Genomic DNA, 13,699 nt, shown 5'->3' with positions numbered 1-13,699 from the left:
TATTGATACTTATCGCTTCACCGTGGAGGAATCACCCAACCACTCAACGCTAAGATATCACGTTTAACGACGCCGGAACACGTCTCTAGCTTAGACCTCTATGTGTTTGCGTTATGTTTCAATGCGTTGTTATGTAAATTCAATTTATTTTAAGGTTGATCTTGTTTAGCAGTTTGCCTTTATGGATCACCACGAGATGTATGATAACACTCCTAAATGCAGTCTAAGATGATAAGCAAGCTTTTCAATCTTTCAACTTTGAAAATCTTAACTACTGAGGGAAAAGAAAGATAACATCTTTTCACACAGATCATAGAGCACACACTAATGCACTTTTTCCTAAATCAACATGCAAGCTCTCATAATGCACATGCACAATGCAAGTATTTCTTTTCTCTTTCTTAATGTTGGCGTAATAAAAAGAAAGCTGTTGTATAACTTTGAATTCAATTTCAAGTGATAGCAAACAAGTTCGTCCAAAATCAAAAGACACCTTAAGATTTGCTTGTTTCGACACTAGAAATATATAAACTCAAACCAAATGACGAAAGCAAAAGCTCAATCAGCTATGAACAGCAAACAAACTAACTCTTAAGATCAAAACGACACTTTATCACAGGTCTAGATCTAAGAGGTCACAGCAAGACTAGTTCACTTTCGTTATGGGAAACTGTAATTGATATAAGAAATACACAAAGAACAAACACAGTTTCTTTATACAACCGAGGCGGAATAGTGACAAGGAAAGTTGGTTTCAGATAGGCACACTGACTGGTAACAAACAGCAAAAACAAGAGTGAAAACAGGGCAAGAAATAGCAGGAAACCCCAGTAGCACAAGGCAAGACTGGTCCAGCGTAGGTGGGACACTGTCTGTTTGACCTTTAGCGTAGGTAGCCCCTTCGGGAACTGCGCTGAAATGCAGACAGCCCTTGTACAGCCTGCACTGAAGAACGAGACTTTCGTTTCTCTTGGTTTCCGGGTCACAGATTGCTCAAAAATTCACAGTTTTTGCTCAAATCAGAAGCTATTAGTCAAGGACACACTAAGGGATGACAAGGAGGATGAAAAGCTATCACTAAGAGCTTATTAGAGTCCTTGTGGATCAGCTCTTCAAATCATAAACTTGCCCAGAAACTGAGCTAGAGTAGCTGCCCTCTACTTTGCATTTGAAAGATTCAAACACAGTTCGATTCGGTACTCCCTTTGTTTATGAAATGAATAGCAAAAACACAAACAACCAACAAGATACGATCCCCAGCGGAGTCGCCAATTTGTTGTTGGGAAAAGTATCCAATACGGAATGACCCTATCCCACTCTAAGGGTGATAGTACATCAGCAACAACTGAATACAAAACTATTCAAGATTACTTCTTTATGAGATGTAAGAGAGAGGATAAAGGGATCCACTAACCATTGTCTTCCGCTAATGGTTGATCCAATCTTCCCTCTTTGCTGCTTGCTCCTAGCTCCTTGCTCTTTCACTGGCCCAGCTACACAAAGATCCTGCAAAAGCACAAGAAATGGAAACTACAAGAAGCATACATCCATAACTGATTCAAGGATTAGAATAAATCAAATATACAAGCATCAATACGCCACAAAGATACATGCATATAAAAGAACCTCAAATACTTTATTAATGGAAGAAGTAAAGTTCTGAGAGTGTTACAACCATAAGAGGCCCAATCCAGCAACACCTCCCAGCAGAAAGAAATCTCCTCTTCACCTCCTTCAAAGCAATCACCCAATAGTTCTATGCACAAACCAACAGCACTTCCTTACATTCACAAGATTCCAGCCTCCTTAGACCTCATGAGAGAGCTCTATATATAGGAGTTTTGGAGAAAGGATGAGTCAGCTTGAGGCTGGCATGAAGCTGACTAGTGTCCTCTCCCACTTCAGTTATACTTCAGTTCTTGAGTCCACTTGGAGTTTCTTGCTTCCACTCGGAGATCTAGATCCTCTTACTCATCACAAGGCGAATTCCTTGATCCAAGTGTCATTTTGGAAGCTTCCTGGGCATTTGACACCTTGCAGAATGACTGTGCCACTTGGCCAATCTCGCCCAGCGCGGGTAGCCTTCATTAGATTTGACATTCAGCGCAGGTACAGAGTGGAGCAGTTGACATTCAGCGCAGATGCTCAGTGGAGCAGCTGAAATGATCCAGAATTAGCTTGTTTTTGAGTGTTTTCAGGTGGAGAACTGATTTTCAGTGCTGTGGTTTGCTGACCTTGTTCCTCTAGGGGTAGGAACAACATGTTTAGGGACTTTGGATCCCTTAGATTATCGACATTTCATGCTTCATGCTGTTAGGCACAAAATGTCTATAACACACCCTGCCTTGGCTTTGTCCTTTGGGCTTCGGATTTGCAGATCCAAAGTCTCGCTTCTTCTGTTTGAACTTTTGCTCGACTTTGACAGCATATCGGTATGCTGTGCCGAGTGAGGAGATGTTCAAGAACTCCATCTCTTCCTGGATGTATCTGTGTAGGCAGCCGTGGTATTTGAGTACTAGATGCAGCTCAGAATCTTTGATACCCAACTGTGTGCGAAGGGTATGAAAAATATTTGTGAACTCTAGTACATCTTGGTCTCGTCCCTGCCGCAGTGTGGTCCATTTGATGTATTTGTCCTCATAGCTTTTGACAGGGTAGTACTGCTCCTTGATGGCATCCCAGAAGTCATTCCAAGTGGGGGTGGCTGAAAACAATGAGCCTGTACTTTCATCCTTTTGCTCGCAGTATGTTTCCGACCAGTCCTTGTCATGGGGGGTTGCTTTGAGAAGAGCGAAAACAATCTTTTCCCAACTTGAAAATTCATGAACAGAAAAATACCCATCTAGCAGATTTAACCATTTATCTATGACATCTGTGTCTATTTGACCCTCAAAGATGGGGATTTCAAAATTAACTTGTACCTTAAACAGTGTGGCGTTTCTAGAGTAGCTGTTGGAAGCCGATGCGTCGCCTCTGGGTAGCCGCTGAAGGATCTGCGCAAAGCTATCCATCATCGCGTTCCTTTGCCGATCGAGGGCTTCTTCGAGCAAGATTCTGATAGGATCTCCTGCCCCCTCGTCTTTCTTCTCATCCGCCATCGGAGGTCGTCGAGATTTGTGAGGCTGGTCTTGCAAAGGTTCGACCAATTGAAGCCCTAACTCCTTATATCTTGACCTCGTTGGGGACATGCAAAGAAAAACAGAGAAAAAGCAGACCGCTCTGATACCACTGATCTGAATTTAAGTAGGAACACAATAGATTACAAAGATAACCATAAATATAGAGATGTGATAACCATAAAAACGGAGATGCAGCGGAAATAATACTTCATTTCATTAATGGAGAATACTGAAATATGCTTACAAATAGAAATAACCCAGCTAGGGCGATGGTAGCTTATCTCTGAGAAGAGATGTGTCAGCTACATGCCTCTGAACTGTTTCGAACTGTGTTTACAATGAGGCTCGAAGGCCTATTTATTATTAAGAAACAATGGAAAACCCTTAACATTCCAAAACCTAACCCTAGAAGATGAAACGCCAAACTATGGGCCCCGTTTGGGTAAATTGGTACATCAACTTCCCGGGGTCATAACTTTGTCATACGATCCTCGTTTGATGCGCATGATAGCCCGTTGGAAAGATCTCTCCGAGGACTACGACGAAAAGGACGATTTTTTTCTTAAAAAAGGTAGATTTCCCAAAAAACGTCGTTTAGGGCCTGAAAACGGCTCCAGAAGTTTAGGACCCGAAAAACGGCTAAAAATAGTAAACTGCGCTATAATTAAGGAAATTGAAAAACTGAAAGAGACAGTTGTGGGGGTCCAAATGGGATAGGTGGGTGGCCACCAACATCCACCTGGATCATTGACAATGGTTGGTTTTCATATCGAAACAATTTTTGTCATAGTGCAATGTTGGACCATGATTGACCATGATTGACCATGATTGACCATGATTGACCATGGTTGATTTTCATATTGAGACAAAATTTTTCACAATGGAACATTGGACCATGGTTTACCATGTTTGATTTTCATATTGAGACAATATTCGTCACAATGCAATGTTGGACCATGATTGACCATGGTTTATTTTCATAATGAGGCAGTGTTTGTCACAATGCAACGTTGGACCATGGTTGACCATGTTTGATTTTTCATATTCAGACAATCTTTGAGACAATGTGATGTTGTAAGATGGTTGATCATGGCTATAAACCCAATGTATTTTTATTAAACCCTAGGATTAATATTATAAACCCTATGAACAATATTATACCCTAGGAATATGAGCCCTTAGATTAATAAACCCAAGCGATTGATATTATAAACTCAAAGGAATATTAAAACCAAGGGATTAAAACTATAAACCCAAGGCACTAATAAACCCAATGGATTAATGCTAAAAATGTTGAAGGGAATAATATTAAACCCAAGGGACTAATATTGTAAAGCCAAGGCATATAAACCCTATAAAAAACATGGTTGACCATGCTTGATTTTCATATTCAAGCAATGTTTGTCACAAATGCGACGTTCGACCATGGTTGACCATGATTGATCTTCATATTGAGAGAATCTTTGTCACAATGCAACATTAGATCATGGTTGACCATGCTTTATTTTCATATTTAGACAATGTTTGTCACAAATGCAACGTTGGCTCATGGTTGACTATGATTGATCTTCATATTGAGAGAATCTTTGCCACAATGTGACATTAGACCATGGTTGAGCATGGTTGGCAATGGTTGGTTTTCATATCAAGACAATTTTTGTCACAATGTGAAGTTGGACCATTATTGACCATTGACCATGGTTGATATTCATATTGAGACAAACTTTGTCACAATGTAGGTCAAACCCTTATATTAATAAACCCAAGGGATTGATATTATAAACCCAAGGGATTAGTTCTAAAACTACAAGGTATAATAAACCCAAGGGATTAATATTATAAATGCAAGTTATATAAACCTTAAGATAAATATTTTAAACCCTAAACTAAACATCGTTGTCCATGGTTGATTTTCATATTAAGACAATCTTTGTCACAGTGCTACGTTGGACCATGGTTGACCATGTTTCGTTTTCATATCGAGGTATACTTTGTCACAATGCGACGTTGGACCATAGTTGATTTCCATACTAAGAGAATATTTGTCACGATGTGACGTTGGACAATGGTTGACCATGATTATAAACCAGGGGATTTATATTTAAGCTAAGGATTAATATGATATAAATGATATGAATAATATTATACTCTAGGAATATGAGCCCTTAGATTAATTAATCCAAGGTATTGATATTATAAACCAATGGAATAATAAACCCAAGGGATTATAAACACAAGGGAATAATATTAAAGCCAAGGGATTATAAACCCAAGATATATAAACCCTAAGATAAATATGAATAATACATTAGGAATACGAACCCTTGGTTTAATATATTTATATCTATATTGTATTTATATTATAATTAATTATAATTATAATTAATTAAATTAATTATGTCTATATTTATGTTTATACTTATACAATAATTATAAGTAATTATATTTTTAAAGGGCAAGGACTCCAAAAATAATTAAAATCAGTTAAATCTTTTTAACTATAACCCATTAATTATTATTCATTATAATTGTAATAATGAATAATTAATTAATTATAATTATAATTAATTCTATTATAATTATAATTAATGTGCTTAAGTTTATAATTATATTATATTATAATTATTAATTAATATATTTAATTAATGTAAATTTGTATTTTAAAGGTTAAAAGAAAATTCAAATAATACATTTAATAATTATATATATATTATATGGTTTTAATTTGTAATTTAAAATTGGTTTTGTACTTTTTAAAATATATATATATTATAATTAAAATATTGTAATGTTGTGTTTTTGGGTTTGAAAAAGATTGTGCAATTTCTACAATTAAGAAAGAACACATATTGATCTACATTAAAAAACAACACAACATTTAAATATAGGTAAAATTTTGAAATGGTAAATAAAATCACATTATACACACACATCTTAATAAATTTGATCATTTTAATAATTAAATTAAAAATCTTGAAAATCTCTTTCAAAATAGAGAAATACTTATTAACACAAATATTTTGTTTATAATTTGAAATGACAAATAAAATCACATTATACACACATCCTAATAAACTTAATCATTCTAATAATTAAATTAAAAATCTAGAAAATCTTTTTCAAAATAGAAAAATATTTATGAACACAAATATTTTGTTTATAATTTAAATATTATTTTATCTATTAATATATTTATAAATATTAAATAATTTTTTATTTTAAAAATAAAAAATGAAAAAACATTTTTAAAAATTTAACCACTATTAATTTTTAATGCTTAATATTTAATGAAACTAAAATTAAAAAATAAATTTAATAAACATAAATTTTAATATTGTAAATATAAATTTTAATATTGTAAAATCTAAATATCAATAATATTTATAATGATATTACATTATATATAAAATATTATAATATTATATTTTTATTTATTTAATTAAATTTTTATAATATTTTCAATCTTAATAGTTTGAGTGGGCCTAATAGTTAAGAGCATGTGTTTCCTCTTAAGAGGTCATAGGTTCAAAACTAAAGGGGTAGAGTATGTATGCCTTTGTAGACTTAGTATTCAAATCTTTGCATGAAGATGGTCCCCTGTCCCACAAACTAGGGTGTCTCATATACCAATTTGGTGTTTGGCTTTGTCCTTGTCCCACAAACAAGGGGGTCTCATACACCAATTTGGTATCTAGCTTTGTCGTAACCTTAAAATCAGATTCTGGCTTAGTCGTGACCTTAAAATCAGACAATAATAATAATAATAATCTAGATTCACTATCTCATCCATCTAGTCATTTACTACTAAATTCATTATTATAATGTAAAAGCTTTTATTTGAATTTAAACATCTATACTTATCTTTGACCTTGCGAAAATATATTAACTAAATCCATTACATTAACACTATGAAGTATCATACACCAATTTGGTTAATAATAATCTAGATTCACTATCTCATCCATCTAGTCATTTACTACTAAATTCATTATTATAATGCAAAATATTTTGTTTGAATCTAAACATCTATACTTATCTTTGACCTTGCGAAAATATATTAACTAAATCCATTGCATTAACATTATGTGGTCTCATATCACCAATTTGGTTAATAATAATCTAGATTGATTATCTCATCCATCTAGTCATTTACTACTAAATTCATTATTATAATGCAGAATTTTTTGTTTGAATCTAAACCTCTATACTTATCTTTGACCTTGTGAAAATATATTAACTAAATCTATTGCAATAACAGTATGAAGTCTCATATACCAATTTGGTAACTGGTTTAACGGTGACCTTAAAATTAAATGATAATAATAATAATTATCTAGATTTACCATCTCATCCATTTAATCATTTACTACTAAATTAATTATTATAATACAAAATAATTATTTCAATCCAAACATTAACCTTGCAAAAATCTATTAACTAAATCCATTGCATTAATACTATGTCCAAAAAATTATTGACAACTTTATTTAATTATCTATATATAAGATAAAATATATCAATTAATCAAAACCATAATATTAATGGTAACTATTCCATACTTAGTATTAGATAAACCATAATCATTATAGGAAAATATGTACATACAGAAACATATAAATTTCCATCAAAACATAATAATAATGATAAAAAAAAACGCACGTTAAAAATTATATTATACATATGTAAAATTAATATGGAATGTTCCATATGTAAAATTAATATTTCACATTCCATATGTACAAAAATATATCTAGAAAGTGAGATGGAAACTTTGATAAAAAGCTACACGGACATTTTACCAAATCTTTAAAAAATTATATTTTACCTAATCTTATCGTTCAAGATAATTGAAGAGTGTAAACCACCAACAACATAATTTGAACCACAAAAGTAGTGTTGAGTGCGTTTTGACATTCCAGGTCGTTTCGAAAAATGAAACTACCACATAAAAATTCTCTATAATGTTTTGGATTTAATGCCAACACTTTAGGTTGCGTGGAAAGGAAAAAAAATAACATTTCATTCTTCAGCCTTCTTTTCTCCCCCTCCACCTGAACTTGAAATAAAAAGCCTTAGGCAAATTATTATCATCACTTCATATAAATTGACGTCAAGTAACTCTAATCTAATTAAATTTTAAATAAATGCATTATTATTGAATTTTTTGCAAAATTAAAATTAAAATTTGGATATCACGTGTTTTCATTTATCCCGTTCCACCTATACCCTAATGGCAGACACATTTGACCCATCATGGCTTATAGCGTGACGTGGCTGTGCCAATGCAGTCTCATGCCTCTACCTCAGTACTCCAGGGCACCAAATGAAGGCCGGACTTATTTTAAAGCAAGCTTTTAAACTAATTGTTTTTTTAAATTTTTTGAAGTTTTTTTTTTTTTTTTTTTGGGTTTTCAAGTCTAAATTCTTTAAATTCTGACAGAAATCTATTGAATCACAAGTTTGAAAAGTAATTTTAATCAAAATTCTCTAAATTTTTTTAGAACCTTAAATTTATATATATAATCAAAAAAATTAATTTAAATAACATAAATCAAAATCTCGTTTCAATTTTTCCTACCAAATTTTAACAAAAAAAAATCTGAAAAGTCAGACTAAAAAACAACTTCGTCTTTAAAAACTTTATAAAAACTTACCCGATTTACCCACCCCACTGCGCCACACCTAAAATAACCATGATCTAAATTATAGATTTTGAAATTCCTTAAACCTATTTAAGGAAAATGACCTATTTTAAGAACAATGATGACATAACATAACTACGTAACTGTTACCTACCATGATCTAAATTATAGATTTTGAAATTCCTTAGACAATGACCTATTTTAAGAACAATAATGATGGAGAGAATCGTCATGGTCCACTTCCCAATTGGAAAGCGATTTTTAGTATTTAGGGCTTCTCCATGAGCGCTTAACTTCAATATAATTTTTTTGAATTATTTAAAATTATTTTAATGGATTTTGTGAATTAAAATTAATTTTATTTAATTTTTTGAAAGTATTTAATTTTGAATTTTATTTTTACGTTATTTTTAAAAGTATTTTGTGATATTATTTATAGATTTATTTTGAGTATGGTTATTTATTTTAAATATGGAGAGTATGGTTATTTATTTTAAATATGGATTTAGCGTGTGTTTAAAGGAATTAAATTTTTTTATTTACAAATTTTTCTAAAGTGCAAAATACAAAGTGTTATGTTTTATTGTTTAATTTGTAATTATGAATGTTAAATAAAATATATATGTGACCAAATAAACATTTTAACCATAGAAATTATGGTTATCTATTTTAAGTACGTATCTAACATGTGTTTAAAGCGATCAAATTTCTTTACTTACTAACTTTTCTAGAGTGCAAAATACAAGGCGTTATGTTTCGTTGTTTAATTTGTATTTATGAATACTAAATAAAGTATATATGTGACCAAATAAACGTTTTAACCATAAAAATTTAAATTTTATAATTTAAACATCTTACTCACACATTTTTTTTACTTCTAATTACTTTATAACATATTCATTTTTTTCTATTTAAAATTTAATTTTTATTTTAAAAGAAAACAAACTAACAAAAAAACTTACTTACACATCCCCTCATACTAAACTAAACTATAAAATAAATCTCTCCACTCAATAATTTTTATATCATTTAATATTTATATATTTTTAATATTAATTTTAATTAAAAACATTATTAATAGTTTTTAGCCGAGGCCTCTACTTCATTAGAAGAGTATGGAAGATAATTGGCGGAACGCTCATGCTATGAATATAGAAGGCTCGACAATTACCTTTTTTTTTACAGAAGAAAAAAACCAACATAGATTTATATTAAGAGAATATAAAAGTCTTCAATACATAAGATTGTTGGATGGCCTAAAAGAAAAAGCCCCCCACTATTTCCAGAAAAAACATATACATATAGTCCATATCCACCATTATCTGAACCAGGGAAAAACCCCATACATCACATCTAAATAGCCCACTAGTCCAAGATTGCCACAGATTACAACAGATTCCAAAACTGGATGAGACAGCCCTCATAAAGATCGGACAGCTTCTCCTTCTAACGGAGATCCAAAAGACTAAAGCCAACGATGCCAGAACCAAACTGCGACAGAATCATATAGCATGCCCAGAAGATTCATAGCAAGCCAGAATTCGCCGAAGAATAGCATGTAGGGATTCCCTTGAACCCTGGAAAATTTGTGCATTTCGCCAGGTCCATATGAACCAGCAGGATATAATAAACAGCGCCCTCCAAGATGAGGATTGCCTACTCCAACAATTAAAAGCATCCCGAACAGAAGAAAAAATCATGTAAGGAAAACCAAACTGTAAAGACAAGTCATACCAGATATTAAGAGTCGAGGCACATTGAAAGAACATATGCAGATTTGATTCCCCTTCTTTGAGACACATGGCACATCTGCTCGGCCCCTGCCAATTTTTCCTTTGAAGAACCTCCCAAGTAAGATTTTTGTTCCAATATAACAGCCAAGAGAAAATAATCATTTTGAGAGGACATGTAACCTTCTAGAGACAGGAAGGGAACAACGGAAGAGAACTCCTTTTAGAGGCAGAGATCAAATCAACGTAAATGAGCTTTACGCTCACAGGCTGATTGGATCTATTAAGGCTCCAAACCAGAACATCATTTGTACCCGTTCGCATGATTCCCAAGCTGCTGAGACTTGCTTTAACCGAATTCCATAGAGAGAGCATCAAAGGAGGCAGATACAAGTCCTCCCCTTCTTTCCAAACCGGGGAATAGCCAGACCATTCTTTTATCAGCTTATCCCATGTGAAATATCCCAGCCTGTGAAGCAGAAAGATCAGCGGCAGGGGAAACGAGAAATTCTGGGCCCATGAAATTGGATCATATCCAATGAACATTCTAGAACCCGAGAATAGATTCCAACTGAAATACTGCATGAATAAATGATGAACTTTCCTGAGACTCTGCCAAATTGACGATCCACTCCTGATGCCAATGGATCGCCTCCTGTACCAATATTCAGTGCTCTTGCCTCTTAGGTATTTTTCCTTTATAATCTTGCTCCACGGCCCATCACCGAAGATACCTCGATGGAGAGACTTACATAGGAGGGCATTCCCAAAAATGCGCAGATCTAAGAGACCCCATCCTCCAGCACTTTTTGGTTTTGATATAGCCACCAGCTTAACAAGATGCATTTTGATATGAACTGAACGTCCACCCCAAAGGAAATTTGCAATCAACCTATTCATATGGTTAATAGTACTAGCAGGAAGATAGAAAATATGGCCCCAATAAACTGAAAGTTGAGAAAGGACAACCTGCACTAGAATGAATCTGCCAGCCAAAGAAAGAAGTTTAAACTCCCATCTTGAAATCTTTTTATAAAACCGATCCAAGAGCCATAGCCAATCCGATTTTGTGTTTCCTTTTGCCTTTAAGGAGAATCCCAAGTATTTAAACCCTTGCCTTATTGAAATAGGAGCAATCCTCATCAGATCAGATATCCATAGAACTAATTCCATATTTGAATCATTATGATACAAAGAGGATTTGCCCCTATTAATAACCAGACCTGTGGCTTTTTGAAATTTAACAAGAATATCATTTATGCATAACCATGATGCCTTGCAAAGCATAGCAAAGATAAGGACATCATCCACAAAGAGATTATGAGAGAGGGATACCTCCTTACAAATCTTTACCGGGCAGCATCGCTTCTCCACAACTGCTTTATTCATCTGCAAGCTGAGAGAGTTCATGACCAAAATAAAGAGCAGTGGGGAAAGTGGGCAACCTTGTCGGAGTCCTCTCTCCGCTTGAAAAAAATGGGAAGGATATCCATTTACAATCACTGAATATTTGACATTCTCAACACAGCTCATGACCCAATTGACACTTTGAGACTTCGGTCCAATTTTTGCTAGCATGATTCTTAAAAAACCCCAATCCACTCAATCATAGGCTTTTTGCAAATCAATCTTGAGGATGGCCGCGCCCATATTCTTCGACAACATTGAGAAAAGAGTTTCCTGTGTCATGGCCACCGCGTCCAAGATAAATCTTCCCTTTAAAAAGGCATGTTGATCCCTCAAAATAAAGGAATTTAATGTAGGTTTCATTCTTGCTGCAATGATTTTTGAGGATAATTTGAACAAGATGTTGCAAAGCGAGATAGGCCTGAAGTCATGAAAAGACTCAACCCTGTATTTTTTTGGAATCAAAGCAATAAAGGTTGAAGAAGTGGCGGAATGTATGCTTCCAGACATCTGAGAAGCTTCAACCATCCGCAGCAAGTCTGCTTTAATAAGATCAAAGAAATGAGAGAAAAATTCGATTGGCCATCCGTCCGGACCCGGACTTTTATCCTTTTTAAAGGACTTGATAACTCTCAAGAGTTCATCTTCAGATATTGGCTTTATAAACTCTTCATTTGCAACATCATTGAACATTTCTGGAACCAACTCTATGCCCCACATAGCATCTTGAAAGAGAACCTCCCTTCTTTTATATTGGTTTTGGAAAAATCTCACGGCCTCCATTGTGATCTCATTCTGTGATATGAGAACATTTCCCGCTTCATCTTTTATGCTCCAGATAGAGTTCCTTTCTCTCCTTGCATTAGCGAACTTATGGAAAAATCTCGTGTTTCTGTCGCTTTCTTTAAGCCAAATGGCTCTGCTCTTGAGACGCCATGTTGCCTCCTCCTTTTGCAGGATCACTTGTTTCCTTTTCTCCAGGTTCCTTATCATGTTTTTTCGTTCAATAGATAGACTGTTGGGATCAGCGGATTGTAAAAGGGATTCCAGCTCCCTTCGTGTATTTTCCAGCTCTTGATTATCCAATCTCCTCTTTTGAATTTGCCATTCCTTCGTCACGACCCGCAATCTCTCCATATTTACACGAAAGGGCATATAAGGCGCCATTTCAGTTTGAAGGAGACTCTTCCATTTACCGGTGATCAATTTATTAAAAGATGGGTCTGCTAAATGAATCCTATTAAATTTAAAAGGATAACCAAACCTGATGACATTTTCGCGCCATTTTAGGAAAATGGGTCTGTGGTCTGAGGAGTGATCACTTAATATCATATAACAGGGGAAAAGGAGAATTGGGATGATAGGGAATTTTTGTTTATGAATATATAATATCGTATAAAGAGAAATAATATCGTATAAAGTTCTCTTTAATTTCTCGTAAGGGATAGAATATCATAATGGGTGGGTAGAGTATCATAGTAAGTAATAAATAACATCGTGTAAAATTCTCTTTAATTTCTCATAATGGTAGAGTATCATGATGGGTGGGGTAGAGTATCATAGTAAGTATTCTGAGTGGGATGTTATATTTTTTATTTATATTAATTTTTAAGGATACTATTAATTTTTAATGATATTATTAATGAGGATGATTTTGGTTTATATTTGAAATTATTTAATAAATTAATAAATAAAATTTATTAGGTTAACAAAGATTTATTTTAATTTTAAGAACTTAATTTGTGGAAAAATGTATTTTTTTTTAAGAAAATAAAATATGTATTTTTGGAGAGATTATCAT

At 33.5% G+C, this 13,699-nt stretch overlaps 1 protein-coding gene across 1 annotated transcript; it reads right to left on the bottom strand.

Annotated features, from left to right (window-relative positions):
- Nucleotides 1-10,677: 10,677 nt before the first annotated feature.
- On the bottom strand, nt 10,678-11,901 carry LOC149167993 (uncharacterized). Its single transcript, XM_089430658.1, has one exon. It carries the CDS (start codon nt 11,899-11,901, stop codon nt 10,678-10,680), a length of 1,224 nt encoding a protein of 407 aa, XP_089286784.1.
- Nucleotides 11,902-13,699: the final 1,798 nt, after the last annotated feature.

Source organism: Pinus tabuliformis, chromosome 5_1 (genome assembly GCF_031772625.1).
Source record: "Pinus tabuliformis cultivar Carrire ecotype Pingquan chromosome 5_1, CPIR1, whole genome shotgun sequence".
NCBI lineage: Eukaryota > Viridiplantae > Streptophyta > Pinopsida > Pinales > Pinaceae > Pinus > Pinus tabuliformis.
The sequence above is the reverse complement of the archived record's forward strand: the minus strand, read 5'-3'. Positions and strand labels throughout refer to the sequence as shown.